Source organism: Chiloscyllium plagiosum, chromosome 34, assembly GCF_004010195.1.
Source record: "Chiloscyllium plagiosum isolate BGI_BamShark_2017 chromosome 34, ASM401019v2, whole genome shotgun sequence".
Taxonomy (NCBI): domain Eukaryota; kingdom Metazoa; phylum Chordata; class Chondrichthyes; order Orectolobiformes; family Hemiscylliidae; genus Chiloscyllium; species Chiloscyllium plagiosum.
Window position 1 is genome coordinate 40,114,632 of NC_057743.1, and position 15,192 is coordinate 40,129,823.

The window sequence follows — 15,192 nt, forward strand, 5'->3', positions numbered from 1 at the left end:
TCACACACCCTCCCCACACCCACCCAACTGCCACACCCTCCCCCACCTACTTCTCCTTCTCCCCATTGTTGCCTCTCTAATTCATAGAGCACTGAAGGGGGCCGTACAGCCCATCAGATCCATGCTGGTTCTTTGTCAAGAAATCCAATTGGTCCCGTTCTCCCTTCCAGCCAGGAACTTTATTTCTCTCCAGTGTCCGTGCAAGACAATGAATTCCAGCTCATTACCATTCGCTGCATAAAATGTTCTTCCCCATATCCCACCTGCATCGGTTGACCAAATAAATCTATGTTTCCCCAGTCCTTACACCATCAGCTAAAGAGAATAGCTTTCTGTCATTTCCCTTATCTAAACACATAGAAATCTTGCCTGCCTTGACAAAATCTCCCTCAATTCCAGGTGAATAACCCCAGCTTCTCCAATCTAACCTAGCAACTGCAGTCTGCTACTGCAAAATGCATCATCTCACACTTATTTGCAATAAACTCCACCTGCTACCTGTTTGCTCACTCTGCTTTACTGGCTTTGTGCTTTCACAGTCTTTCAGTATCACTGTCACTGTTTGCTACATCTTTATAAACAACACAGAAGCTTCTAGCCCCAAACAACTTCATATGTTTTTTAAAAATATTGCTAATGTAATAAATCATTTAGGAGGAGATTTTCCTTTACAAAGGTTTATTGCAGAGGGTCAGCTTAAGAAATTAGCCAGCCTTTCGATTAATTCCCAGAATGAGCATCAGCACCCAAAATAATGGTCAAACAATACAACAGTCAAAAATGAGCAACTTTCTTGAGAAAGGAGTATCAGTGTTGCAAGCTGTGACTGAGGGGGTGGTTCTGAGAGATTCGGCAGTCTGTTGTGTTTGAGCAATAGCAGAAAGCTTGCCTCATGTAGACTGTGGTCTCTAAGATGTCGTCTATATCCTGGTATTGAATTATTGGAAAAGGAGAAACGTCAGATTTGCAAACCTGATACTGACGAATCCAGACAGGTCTGGTCAGCCTCTCATTTGAAACTGGAATCTGTACAGATGGGAGGTGCCTGTAATGAGTCCTAAACTCTATTCTCTTTCGCTTACAATGACTACAGCCAATAACAATGAGCATCCAATATAGACAACAATCCAACTGTTTACTAGTCACTGTGTTCAGCTTCATTAGGTAGATCCCCAAGTCAGTGGCCTGAACAAAATGGAAAATCATTAGAAATATAACCAGGAGTAGTCCATTCAGCCCCTCAAGCCTGCTCCATTACAGATTGGCCCATGGCTAATCTGATCTTGGCGTCAATTATAGAGTCATAGAGATGTACAGCATGGAAACAGACCCTTCGGTCCAACCCGTTCATGCCGACCAGATATCCCAACCCAATCTAGTCCCACCTGCCAGCACCCGGCCCATATCCCTCCAAACCCTTCCTATTCGTCTACCCATCCAAATGCCTCTTAAGTGTTGCAATTGTACCAGCCTCCACCACATCCTCTGGCAACTCATTCCATACATGTACCACCCTCTGTGTGAAAAGGTTGCCCCTTAGGTCTCTTTTATATCTTTCCCCTCTCACTCTAAACCTATGCCCTCTAGTTCTGGACTCCCTGACTCCAGGGAACAGACTTTGTCTATTTACCCTATCCATGCCCCTCATAATTTTGTAAACCTCTGTGAGGAGGAGACAGGGACCCAGTACACGTACACAATATACAGAACATGCTCCTGACCCCCACCTGCAGTTCCGCTCTTTCCATTGGTGTCGCTGAAGCAAAGTTCACCACAGATCGGATCACAACGAATAAAATGGAGAGGACAAATGCAATTAGCTCCTGGCGATTTTCCTGGAAAATCCCATGCAGCACATAGTAAAAGCAGAACACTTGGGAGAGACAACCAGAGAAGGGACAGCGTTAGTATGAATTAGTAAGTGGAAAAACAGGCTTACATTATGAGTCAACTGTTATGTATTTGTAAATGCCGAACAGGCCAAGACCCAGTTTTCTTGGCCAGAAGCCCAAAGTGTTATTGCTCCAATATGACCAGTGGCTCATCTATGAGTGAGAGAGTCGGGGGTTCAAGGCCCAATGTCACCCACAATGGGGGGGCCTTACACACCAAGTCATGGGTAAACATTTTCAAATGAGGCACAAAACTAAGAACTGTCTGAATTGATAGTTTAATCAATCTGATCAGGGATGTACCATCCTGCAGCAGGTGGGACTCAACCCCCAAGTCTCCTGGCACAGAGGTAGGGACATTACCACTGCATCACAAGAACCCTGTCTGCACTTTTGAACAAGTTTTCCTCTCAGGGATGCAGTTATTTTGCCTAACCAACCCACTCAGAGATTACACACTGCTGGAGCTGGGGGGGTCCTCCAACTGGGCTTAGAGGCAGGGACACTGCCACCTTTGCACAAGAGCCCCTATGGTCTGTCGGCATTAATACTCTGTCCCTGTAAACATTGCCTGCCCACAGATTATCTACCGACCAGCAGCTGATCACAACCTCTGTGAGACAGTTCCATTTCTTCACAAAGACAATGAGACATTGGGAATATGAAACTGGTTTCCACTGGAGATAGCTCTATGAAAGTCTGGCATGTTTATCAGGGTGTATGGCCATCTTCCTAAGTGAAGCATTTAGTGCATCCTGGGCCCTACAGCTGTGTTATGTGAAGATCAGTCATCAAGGGGAGGTTCTTCAGTCTGGGAAAAGGAGTACTTGGCCTCTTGGTCTGACATGACCAGGACATGGAGCTCAGTGAAGAGGGAAGAGGAAGGCCACAGTTACAGATTCATAGAGTCATAGAGATGTACAGCATGGAAACAGACCCTTCGGTCCAACCAGTCCACAATGACCAGATATCACAACCCAATCTAGTCCCACCTGCCAACACCCGGCCCATATCCCTCCAAACCCTTCCTATTCAAATATCCATCCAAATGCCTCTTAAATGTTGCAGTTGTACCAGCCTCCACCACTTCCTCTGGCAGCCCATTCCACAAATGCATCACCCTCTGTGTGTAAATGTTGCCCTGTAGGTCTCTTTTATACCTTTCCCCTCTCACCTAAACTTATACCCTCTAGTTCTGGACTCCCCGATCCCAGGGAAAAGACCTTGTCTATTTACCCTATCCATGCCCCTCATGATTTTATAAATCTCTATAAGGTCACCCCTCAGCCTCCAACAGTCCAGGGAAAACAGCCCTAACCTATTCAACATCTCCCTATAGCTCAAATCCTCCAACCCTGTCAACATCCTTGTAAATCTTTTCTGAACCCTTTCAAGTTTCACAACATCCTTCCATTAGGAAGGAGACCAGAATTGCATGCAATATTCCAATAGTGGTCTAACCAATGTCCTGTACAACTGCAACATGACCTCCCAACTCCTGCACTCAATACTGTGACCAATAAAAGAAAGCATACCAAACGCCTTCTTCACTATCATATCTACCTGCGATACTACTTTCAAGGAGCTATGAACCTGCACTCCAAGGTCTCTTTGTTCAGCAGCATTCCCTAGGACCTTACCATAAAGTGTATAAGTTCTGCTAAGGTTTGCTTTCCCAAAACGCTGCACCTCTTATTTATCTAAAGAAAATTCCATCAGCCAATCCTCAGCCCATTGGCCCATCTGATCAAGATCCCGTTGTACTCTGAGGTAATCTTCTTCGCTCTCCACTACACCTCCAATATTGGTGTCATCTGCAAACTTACTAACTATACCTCTTCTGCTCACATCCAAATCATTTATATAAATGACGAAAAGTAGAGGACCCAGCACCGATCCTTGTGGCACTCCACTGGTCACAGTCCAGGGAAAACCGCCCGAACCTATTCAACATCTCCCTATAGCTCAAATCCTCCAATCCTGTCAACATCCTTGTAAATCTTTTCTGAACCCTTTCAAGTTTCACAACATCCTTCCATTAGGAAGGAGACCAGAATTGCATGCAATATTCCAATAGTGGTCTAACCAATGTCCTGTACAACTGCAACATGACCTCCCAACTCCTGCACTCAATACTGTGACCAATAAAAGAAAGCATACCAAACGCCTTCTTCACTATCATATCTACCTGCGATACTACTTTCAAGGAGCTATGAACCTGCACTCCAAGGTCTCTTTGTTCAGCAGCATTCCCTAGGACCTTACCATAAAGTGTATAAGTTCTGCTAAGGTTTGCTTTCCCAAAACGCTGCACCTCTTATTTATCTAAAGAAAATTCCATCAGCCAATCCTCAGCCCATTGGCCCATCTGATCAAGATCCCGTTGTACTCTGAGGTAATCTTCTTCGCTCTCCACTACACCTCCAATATTGGTGTCATCTGCAAACTTACTAACTATACCTCTTCTGCTCACATCCAAATCATTTATATAAATGACGAAAAGTAGAGGACTCAGCACCGATCCTTGTGGCACTCCACTGGTCACAGGCTTCCAGTCTGAAAAACAACCCTCCACGACAACCCTCTGTCTTCTACCGTTGAGGCAGTTCCGTATCCAAATGGCTAGTTCTCCCTGCATTCCATGAGATCTAACCTTGCTAACCAGTCTCCCATGGGGAACCTTGTCAAACGCCTTACTGAAGTCCATATAGATTACATCTACTGCTCTGCCCTCATCAATCCTCTTTGTTACTTTCTCAAAAAACTCAATCAAGTTTGTAAGACATGATTTCCCACGCACAAAGCCATGTTGACTATCCCTAATCAGTCCTTGCCTTTCAAATACATGTAAATCCTGTCTCTCAGGATTCCCTCCAACAACTTGCCCACTACCGAGGTCAGGCTCACTGGTCTATAGTTCCCTGGCTTGTCCTTACCACCTTTCTTAAACAGTGGCACTACATTTGCCAACCTCCAGTGTTCTAGCACCTCACCTGTGACTATCGATGATACAAATATCTCAGCAAGAGACAAGTGAATCCTTAGAAGAGTATAAAGGCAGTAGGAGTATACTTAAGAGGGAAATTAGGAGGGCAAAAAGGGGACATGAGATAGCTTTGGCAAATAGAATTATGGAGAATCCAAAGCATTTTTACAAATACATTAAGGACAAAAGGGTAACGAGGGAGAGAATAGGGCCCCTCAAAGATCAGCAAGACGGCCTTTGTGTGGAGCCACAGGAGATGGGGGAGATACTAATCAAGTATTTTGCATCAGTGTTTATTGTGGAAAAGGATATGGAAGATATAGAATGTAGGGAAATAGATGATGACACCTTGAAAAATGTCCATTTTACAGCGGAGGAAGTGGCGGATGTCTTGAAATGCATAAAAGTGGATAAATCCCTAGGACCTGATCAGGTGCACCCTACAACTCTGTGGGAAGCTAGGAAAGTGATAGCGACCAAGAGGTTACAAGGATCAGTTCCTCTACTGTCACCTGACCCTGTGTCAATGCTGTCTTCCAGTTCCTTGCTCTCCTGGGTTGAATTGGACCACATTGCCAACATTTCCTAACACTGGGAAAGAGAAGGTGCAATCTCACTAGGAGAGTGGAAAATCCAACAGTGCAGGGTGTCAGGCACTGCAGCAGCAAGACCCCACAAATGCCCATGATAAAAGGGAGAGGTACAGTATCAGCAAGACATCCACCTATAAACGCACTTTTCACAAGACCAATCCTTTTGGTGAATGGCTGTTCTCCTGATAAGAGTCCCTCGACATTTATTCCATGCCAGTCAGCCATACCCAGAGGCTGGCAGTTGGGAGCAGAAGCTATCCCTCTCTATATGTCTCATTCTGCTATCCTCTTATTTCAGGAGAGAGGGGCCCTTGGTGAGAGCCATTGTGAGCAATCAGCCTCACCCAGCAACATTCCACTGAAATAAAAGCAGCTTACTGCGGATGCCTGAGGTCTAACATAAAAACAGAAAGTGCAGCTGGCCAGACCTGCTGAATTTCTCCAGTACTATCTGTTTTTGTAATAGTTTGCCAGGTCTCTAAAGCTATGGTGATCTATTTATCATCCACAGCCTCTCAATAAGGAAGGTGCTGCCCTTACGCCAGGAGAAGGAGGAGTAACCAGATGGGTGGGTCAGAGACTGGACTCACCATTCCCCATTATCAAGTCCATCTCAAATGGATTATCACCACATCTTCCTGGCTGTCACCCAGTAATAACAAACATAAGTAAAAGAATTTCACAAAGCATCTTTATCCAATAAAATATCAAGTTTTCCAAACCATGGTGAACTGTTCACCCTTGTGTATTCCCGTGGTGCCTGCCTTTACTTGTTGTGGTGCTGCTACACAGTGCTAGCTGAGTGGTGCAGGGTTGCTACTGACATTCAAGGGGAAGCCAGTAGAAAGTCTTACGGGATGCCTTCAAAGAGACCTGGGCTTTGAGAGCCTAACTTCGGACTGCACTATCTCACAAGGGACACCAGCAGAACGTTACTGGCAAGTGGCAGTGCTGGGAGAGTGAATATTGAGACAAGACAGTAGGTTAGTGCTTATGGAGTCATTAGAAACTTCAAAATACCTCAGTGCCGAGAGATCTGAGTGTTTTGTGCATGAGTCACAGAAAGCTAGTCTGCATGTACGGCGGGTAATCAGGAGGATGAATGGAATCTTGGCATTTAGATTTAGATTAGATTACTTACAGTGTGGAAACAGGCCCTTTGGCCCAACAAGTCCACACCGACCTGCTGAAGCGCAACCCACCCAGACCCATTCCCCTACATTTACCCCTTCATCTAACACTATGGGCAATTTAGCATGGCCAATTCACCTGACCTGCACATTTTTGGATTGTGGGAGGAAACCGAAGCACCCGGAGGAAACCCACGCAGACACGGGGAGAATGTGCAAACTCCACACAGAGAGTGGTCTGAGGTGGGATTTGAACAGGGGTCTCTGGCGCTGTGAGGCAGCAGTGCTAACCACTGTGTCACCATATCGCCTAGAGTATAAAAGCAGGAAAGTGTTTCTCCAACTGTATGAGGCATTGGTGAGCTTGCATCTGGAGTGTTGCATATTTTGGTCACATCACTGAGAAAGGATGAAACTACTGCTCAGGAAAGGTTCACAAGATTAATTCAAGAGATGAAAGGCTTGGCTTATGAGGAGAGATTGAGCAGTTTAAGTCTATATGCTCTGGAGTTTAGAAGAATGAGACAAGATCTAATTGAGGTTTCTAAGATGCTAAAGGAATTGAAAGAGTAGATGTAGAGCGGATGTTTCCTCATATCTAGAATGAGAAGTCATAGGATTATGATAAGGGGCAGCAGATTTAAAACAGATGAGAAGGAATTACTTCTCTCAAAGGGTCATGATTTTGTAGAATTCCCTCCCCCCAGAGGGTGGTGGATGCTGGGACATTGAATAAATTTCAAGAGGAGAGAGACAGATTTTTAACAAGTAATGGATTATGGGGAGTGAACAGGAAATGGGGTTGAGGCTGAAGTGAGATCAGCCATGATAGTATTAAATGGCGGAGCAGGCTTGAGGGGCTGAACGGCCTCCTACTGCTCCAAGTTCTTATGCTCACCAAATTCTTGTAAACTTGTTGGAAAAGAGTTTGTTGAACTGCTGTGTGGCCTCACACATCCCTTTGAAGTCTGGGATCCAGAGCCACAATGGCAACAATTTGTCATTAGAGATATACAGCACAGCAAAACACCCTTTGGTGCATTGAGTCAGCGCTGATCAAAAACAACTGAGCCTGAGTATACACAGTTGTCATGATCATGGTCTGAGCTTTCCTGCAGCACTGAGACACTGGCTGTGAAACGGGAGAAGCTCATTAGGTTCACAATTGCAGCCATAAGCTTTGCCACCACCTGCAATGTGCACTTCCCACTGCCTCTCCTGCATACTGCCTGACCTCCACCACAGGCTGGCTGACTGACCTGCCCAATGCTAACTGACCTTCACCACAAAATACTTGAGCAAAAATCATCATGCATGATTGGTTCAATAAAATGCACAAACGCGAGAGTTTGCTGCCAGTAAAGTTGCCATTCAGACCCATTTTAACCTGTTAAATAACAACTGCTTTAAAATAAGCAGTCAGTGGAATTTCATACACAAACAACAAATATTTGTACATTAATATGACTCGCAATTATTATTAGTCTGAAGAGCTGTCTATTGTGTTAACTCTGTTTCTCGCCCGCAGATGCTGCCAGAGCTCACTGAGTTTCTCCAGTACTTTTATTTTTATTTCAGGATTTTGCTTTTATTATAATTTCTGGTCTGCTGCTTTAAGTTGGCAATGCATCTTTACACATTCACAGACAAGTAACTGAATAGGTCTTACCTATTCCAATGAGCTGTATCAATGAGATGGTGAAATCTTCCTGGGTTGGATCTTTACTACCATCTTTCACCTGAATTACAATACTTTGGATAGTCACAACCAACATGGCAATGAGAGAAAGGATTGCTGCAGCAACATATACCTTCTCGAAACAAGATAATTCCGAACATTGTTTCATCTGTAAAGAGAGAGGGAAAAGGTCCTTTTCTTTCTCTATTTCATGCACATTGGAAGGTTATTTTTGAACAGGCATTATATGCTTTGTTTGGAAATTCACAGTTTAATGAAGGTCTTTACAATTAGGAAGAATTTGATACTGTAGATATAGCAACGGTTCCACATAAGAAATATCAGCAGGAGAAGATAACGGGTCAAACATGCTCTGCCACTTGGTACGACCACGGTTCATCTTGGTGTTAACTTCACTCTTTGGTCCACTACTGGTGCCATAGTGGCTCAGTGGTTAGCATTGCTACCTTACAACTCCAGGGACCCGGGTTCGATTCCAGCCTCAGGTGACTGTCTGTGTGGAGTTTGCACAGTCTCCTCATGTCTGCATGGGTTTCCTCTGGGTGCTCTGGTTTCCTCCCACAATCTAAAGATGTGCAGGTCAGGTGAATTGCCCATAGTGTTCAGGAATGTGTAGGTTAGGTGCATTAGTCAGGCGTAAATGTGGGATAACAGGGAAGGGGAATGGGTCTGAGGGGGGGGGGGGTTACTCATCCGAGGGTTGGTGTGGACTTGTTGGGCCAAAGGACCTGTTTCCACATTGTAGGGGGTTTATTTAAAAAAGTGCACCTGAGAATTGAAAAACCTGTCCATCCCAACCTTACATACTCTCAACGATGGAGCATCTAGAACTTTCTGAGTGGAGAAGTCGCCCCTCAGCTCAGTCCTAAATAATCAGCTGCTTATCCTGAGGCTGTGCCCCCTCCCCTGTGTTTCACATTCCCCAGTGTGAGGTAAACAATTCTCAGGATCCTGTCAGTCCCCTTCAGTATCTTGATTTAATGAGGCTTTAATTCAGATTTCACTTGGACCCAGACTTTGAAGTTCTGAAGTCTGGTTGTGAAGAAGGATCAATGGACCTGAAATGTTAACTCTGCTTTCTCTCCACAGATGATTCCAGACCTGGTGAATTTTTCCAGCAATTTCTGTTTCATTTTCTGATTTCCAGCATCCACAGTTCTTTCATTTTTTTTGTTTTGTGGGATTCAAATCCATGTTTCCCAGGACATTAGCCTGGGATTATAAGTCCAGTGACATTACACCATGTCACTCCCTCACTGTAACATATTTTCAGACAAAACAGTCTCCAAATACTTCATATAAATTGAAAGAACTGCATTCACTGTAAATCAGAAACAAAAGCAGAAATTGCTGTAAAAGCTCAGCAGGTCTGGCAGTATCTGTGAGGAGAAATCTGGGTTAACTTTCCGGGTCCCCTGACCGTTCCTCAGAACCCGGACCCGAGATGTTAACTCTAATTTCTCCTCACAGATGCTGCCAGATCTGCTGAGCTTTTCTAGCAATTTCTGCTTTGTTTCCGAACCCTTATTCATGAAGAAAATGCTACTGTGAAATATTTTGGGCTGTTTACAACTCACTTGCAGTCAGTGTATGAAACTTTACAGCAGACTTGATAGAAAGTCACCTGATCACATTGAATAAAGAAGAACGTTCTTCTTGCATTTCTGAATCAACAAGTAATGAAGCACTTCATTCACTCAGATATAGTGTGTGTAAGAATAAGCTAATGGCCCATCAGTCACATTTACTGTCCTGGCCAGGGTGTAATCCTAAACAGAAGATGCAGAAAATAAATTATCTTCCTCAAGGTATCTGTTTATGTTTGAAATTATCAAAACTAACACAACTTATGAGGGTACAGATAAAATTAATTGTACTTGTCTTTTCCCTAGGATGGGGGATTTCAAGACTAGGGGGCATATTTGTAAGGTGAGAGTGAAAGATTTTAAAAACATATGAGGTGCAATTTTTTACACTGAGGGTGGTTGGTTTGTGGAATGAACATCCTGAGGGAGTGGTGGTTCTGGGTACAATTACAACATTTAAAAGACATTTGGATAAGTACATGGATAGGAAAGGGTTAGGGGAATATGGGCTAGATGCGGGCAGGTGGGACTATTTGATTATGACCAGCATGGACTGTTTGGACCAAAGGGTCTCTTTCAGTCACGTCTGATTCTAGGACTCAATGTGACAGGAATTCAGAATCAAAAATAATGGGAAGGTGTTGGAGATCCAAAAGAAATTTTACAAATTGGTAATGACCATCAATGCAACCACTGAATTTGAACTAAGATTCCTCCTCTGAGTATAACCTATGTATGAAGATATGTTTGTAATCCTCCCTATCTTACTCCATATCTGTCTCCTGGTTAAAAAAAAAAAGAACAAGAACTGCAATAGTTACTGGAGCCTCAATGAGACTGAGATAATATACTCTCCGCTTCTCATTGCGTCAACTGAACATGTTCATAGTACCATCACTACTGAGGATTACAAACGTCACAAATATTGTCAGACTTACTGGACCACATGGTGTGGGTACAAGCTCTTTATGCCGTGGCGTTAAGTTTGGCAATGGGGTCTCACTATCGTCATTACAATTGGACTCCATACTGTCCCTTTAATGACAAAAAAATGCACAAAACCGTTAGTTAACAAACAGCAAAAAGCATTGACCTGATAACCCCCCGAAAGTATTTGCTCTGCGGCACGTGTGATGTGGAGAGATGATACATTTACGATTCACAAAAGATGTTTAGGCAGAATGAAATGTCCCTTTTCCAAGGAGAGTCTTTAATGGGTACACATGAAAACCAAAGGCTGATCATCAATTCTCGTCTGCTCATGTATGACCTCAAAACTTCAAGCGAGAGGCAATTAAAGTTCGATGTCCGTTTCTCATTATTTGAACTCCCCGTTCCATTGGCAAGGCGAGCAGAGAGTGCCTCTGGGCAAGCAGCTCATAAAGTTAAAAATCACACAACACCAGGTTATAGTCCAACAGGTTTAATTGGAAGCACACTAGCTTTTGAAGCAACGCTCCTTCATCAGGTGATTGTGGAGGGCTTGATCGTAACACAGAATTTATAGCAAAAATTTGCAGTGTGATGTAACTGAAATTATATATTGAAGAATTGATTGTCTGTTATGAGCCCTAGGCATGGTCAGGACAGCTGTGACCAGTTGGGGATATGGTCAGTATTGCTGATGCTGGCTTTTAATTCCACGGTTTCATTTTAAAAACAATGATTTTGAACTGACATTTCCTGACCATTAATCCAGTCTGAGTAGGTCCTACAGCAATGCAGGATTGTTGCATTGCACTTTTCCAGACCAGAGGCAGACTGTAACAGATAGCCGGGACACACTTCCGATCAGCCCATTGTTCCCAGAATCTGGAGCGGATGTGAATTTTAAACACCACTCGTAAACCGATTCCATTTCGCCCATCTGCGGGATCACACCAAGTTATAATTAACCCTCAGTGATGCCATAGATTTCGGATTTTAGATCTTCCTTAAAATAAAGCAAAGCCAAGCAGATCCAAAAACAGAAAGCGCTGGAGAAGCTCAGCAGGTCCGGCAGTACCTGTGGGGAGAAAGTGGAGCTAATGTCTCGAGTGCAGTGCCCCTTCTCTAGACAGTTACTTCTGTTTCTCTGCCCGCAAAACCTGCTGAGTTTCTCCAGCAACTTCTGTTTCCTGGTTTCCTTCATTTCCTCCGTTGGTTTCTCTCTGCGGAAACGTATTTTGTCTGTAATCCCATAGTAGCCTGATTGATGGAAATCGAGAATAATTCATACAGATTGAGATTTATTCCAACCTGTTGGCACGTCCAGCCCGGGCTCTGGGAGCAGCCGCTGTCTCTGAGACCAGTCCCTGGGACAGGGTACCTGCCACACACCCTAACAGTTCAGCATCTCACTGCCAACGGTTTCACTCTCTCGGGCAAATGCTTCCGGACAAGATGCTGCTGGACTGCGTCACTTCCAGCAAAACAAGAGGCAGAAAATAATGGAAACATCTATTACCACCTCAACCCCCTTATTGGTTTCTGCGTTTGTGTGGTGCCTTAATGAGGTTGTTGTTGCTGCGTATCAGCTGCGCTCTCTTCATCGGGGATAACGGTTTGTACGTTTTGCACAGCGTCTGTCGAGGCAGAGAGCAGAAAGAGATGCGAATCAAGGAGCAACACATCCTATCTGCAAAGGTGATTGCGAATTTCCAGCTGCCTGCCGTTTTAGCCCATGCCTGTGTTCCCATTCCAACATCTCTGTCTCAGACTTGCTGCAGCGTTCCAGAGATTTCCAGCATCTATAATTCTCTTTCTTTTTGTTTAGTCTTCCTCAAATCTAATGAGTTTTGGTAAATTAAAACAACAAAACAATCCTTCATTTGCTACTGCCTTTAAGACACTATGATGAAATCCATCAGAACTCTGGATGGTCAACTCACAATTTCAACAGCTTACTCAATATTATTTCCCTGGTAATTGTAATCCTCTTGAGTTTCTCTGTCATTTTCAGTTCCTGATTTACAGCTACTTTCGATCTTTGAGATGAAGACTGATGCAAAATATCTGTTCAATTCATCTGCCATCTCTTTATTCTCTATTACTAATTCCGCAGCCTTGTTTTCTATAATTGACATTGTTAATTCTTTTTTTTAAAATTAACTGACAAACCTTTCCCTTTCTGTTTTTATATTTTTGGCAAACTTTCTCTCGTACTCTAATTCTCTCCTTATTGATGTTTTGGTAATCCTTCAGTGTTTTTAATATTTTGTCCAATCTGTCATCTATCTTTGCAGATTTATGCCTTTTCTTCAAGCTTGTTACTATCTTTGATTTCTTTAAATAACAACAGATGCTGGGACTGTCCCTTATACTCAGACTTGTATCACTGTTGCTTCAAAGTTGCTGGATTAAAATCTCCAAGTTCTCTACTGACCATTGACGTGAGAGTTCCTTCACCACAATAACTCAATAAGGCAGCTCATCACCCTGTTTTCAAGGTAATAAATACTAACATAGTTAGTGAGACCCACAAGCTATAAAAAAACAATATTTTGAAAAAATTGAGCAGATTAAATCTTTACTCAGACCTGATATGGTAAGCTGGTTTTAATTTGCCTTCTTTCTGAATACCTATTTTTTGTAGATTAGATTACTTACAGTGTGGAAACAGGCCCTTCGGCCCAACAAGTCCACACCGCCCCGCCGAAGCGCAACCCACCCATACCCCTACATTTACCCCTGACCTAACACTAGGGGCAATTTAGCATGGTCAATTCACCTAACCTGCACATCTTTGGACTGTGGGAGGAAACCAGAGCAAACCCACGCAGACACGGGGAGAACGTGCAAACTCCACACAGTCAGTCACCTGAGGCGGGAATTGAACCCAGGTCTCTGGCGCTGTGAGGCAGCAGTGCTAACCACTGTGCCACCGTGCCGCCCTAAACAAAATATGGATGTAAGGTCCATATACTCCGGGACAGGCGGGGGAGTATTTTGTTTGGATGATTGATCATTCAGGTGGCTGGAAACAAGCGGTAATCTATGAGTGCCAGTTGTTTGAGCGTTCCTCAATTATTCAGCTATGCACACCATAATGCTGGTTAGCCAAGAGTTACCGGTTACCGAACATCTCTTGGTTATTTAGCAATACATGCCATAATGCCATTTAACTGATTGCTAAATGCTGGGTTTTCTGCGGGGCCTTGAGATCTTGTTTGGATGGTCCAGGATTCGGATGGTTGATGTTCAGATAGCTGAGGTTCTACTGTAAATACTTTTTGAGTGAGGGAGGATCACCAAAGGAAAGCATACAGCCAAGTTCCAATGCATGGGACACACACCTAAGGCATCGGCAGGCCTGCGACTGTGGATGCAGCTGCAGTTCCCTTGGCAGCCAAGAAAGAGGTACCTGCACAGCAGAACATTGCTGAATAACTCGTGGCGATCCGAGGGATTATCAAGGAGTTGATGGAAAACAATCATACTCGGCTGGAGCCGATTTCGGTCATGCCACGAAAGCATGAGAAGGAGTTGGAAGGGCTCGGGGAGTAAGTTGAAGAGGTTGAGTGGCGGACCATGGCCTTGGAGACCAAGGTCGAGTCCTCGGTGGGGGAGATACAGGCCCTCGAGAAACAGATCCAGGGCCTTGACTGAACAGGTCAATGATCTGGAAAATCGGGGTAGGAGGAAAAATATCCGGTTAGTTGGGCTGCAGGAGGGAATGGAAGTTGGGCAACTAGTAAGTTTATTTGAAGACTGGTTGCCACAGTTTCTTGGGTGGGATGCCAAGGTGAACCGGGTAAAGGTTGACAGAGCTCACTGGGTTGCAGTGCACAGATCTGGTCTGGATCAGTGCCCCCATCTGGCCTTGGTATGATTTCAAAGATACAGGGACAATCAGAGAGTCCTGGAATCTTCTAGACGGATGGTGAAAGATCCACAGGCCCTAACTTATCAGGGAACTAAGATAGTGTTTTTCCAGGACTTTTCTATGCCGGTGATCCATAAAAGAAAATTGTTTGATGAGGTCAAGAGAAAATTAAGGGAACTTGGTATTCAATATTCGATGAGATACCCAGCGGTGCTTCATATTTCTCACGAGGAGACAGTGGGGTCATTTGACTCCTTGAGATAAGTGAAAAACCACTTTAAAATAATTCGGATGGATTTATAGACATGGACAATAATGTTTGGTTTTTATTTTCTCACTATGTTTTTAATATTACCCTCTTCTTAAAGAAGCTGCTGTTGGTGTGTTTTGTTTTCTCCAATTAGGATTGGTATTGGTATATAGTTGGGGGTGGGTGGAGTGCTCACTATTTTGTCTGTTTCCTTCTATTGCTTGGGTCTGGGGTGCGACTTGAACTGGATAG

General features: G+C 43.9%; 1 protein-coding gene and 1 long non-coding RNA gene across 6 annotated transcripts in view; one reads left to right on the top strand and one right to left on the bottom strand.

Moving 5' to 3' along the window:
- The window catches only part of LOC122540459, a 33,063-nt gene extending 19,895 nt beyond the window's left edge, over positions 1 to 13,168 (bottom strand). For 2 of the 5 annotated variants that reach the window (XM_043676295.1, XM_043676299.1), the window contains exons 1-4: positions 11,037 to 11,340; positions 10,825 to 10,921; positions 8,271 to 8,448; positions 1,728 to 1,873 (exon numbers count right to left, since the gene is read on the bottom strand). In XM_043676295.1, the coding sequence (XP_043532230.1) occupies positions 1,728 to 1,873; positions 8,271 to 8,448; positions 10,825 to 10,921; positions 11,037 to 11,038 (423 nt within the window). In that variant the 5' untranslated portion in view covers positions 11,039 to 11,340. Of the gene's footprint in view, positions 1 to 1,727; positions 1,874 to 8,270; positions 8,449 to 10,824; positions 10,922 to 10,979; positions 11,341 to 11,891 lie in introns of those variants that run through there. The other 3 variants (XM_043676298.1, XM_043676296.1, XM_043676300.1) reach the window with 3 other exon arrangements.
- On the top strand, positions 12,427 to 13,249 carry LOC122540460. The gene is made up of 2 exons (XR_006309311.1): positions 12,427 to 12,511; positions 13,167 to 13,249. It is a non-coding gene; the product is annotated as an uncharacterized LOC122540460 (long non-coding RNA).
- Positions 13,250 to 15,192: the final 1,943 nt, after the last annotated feature.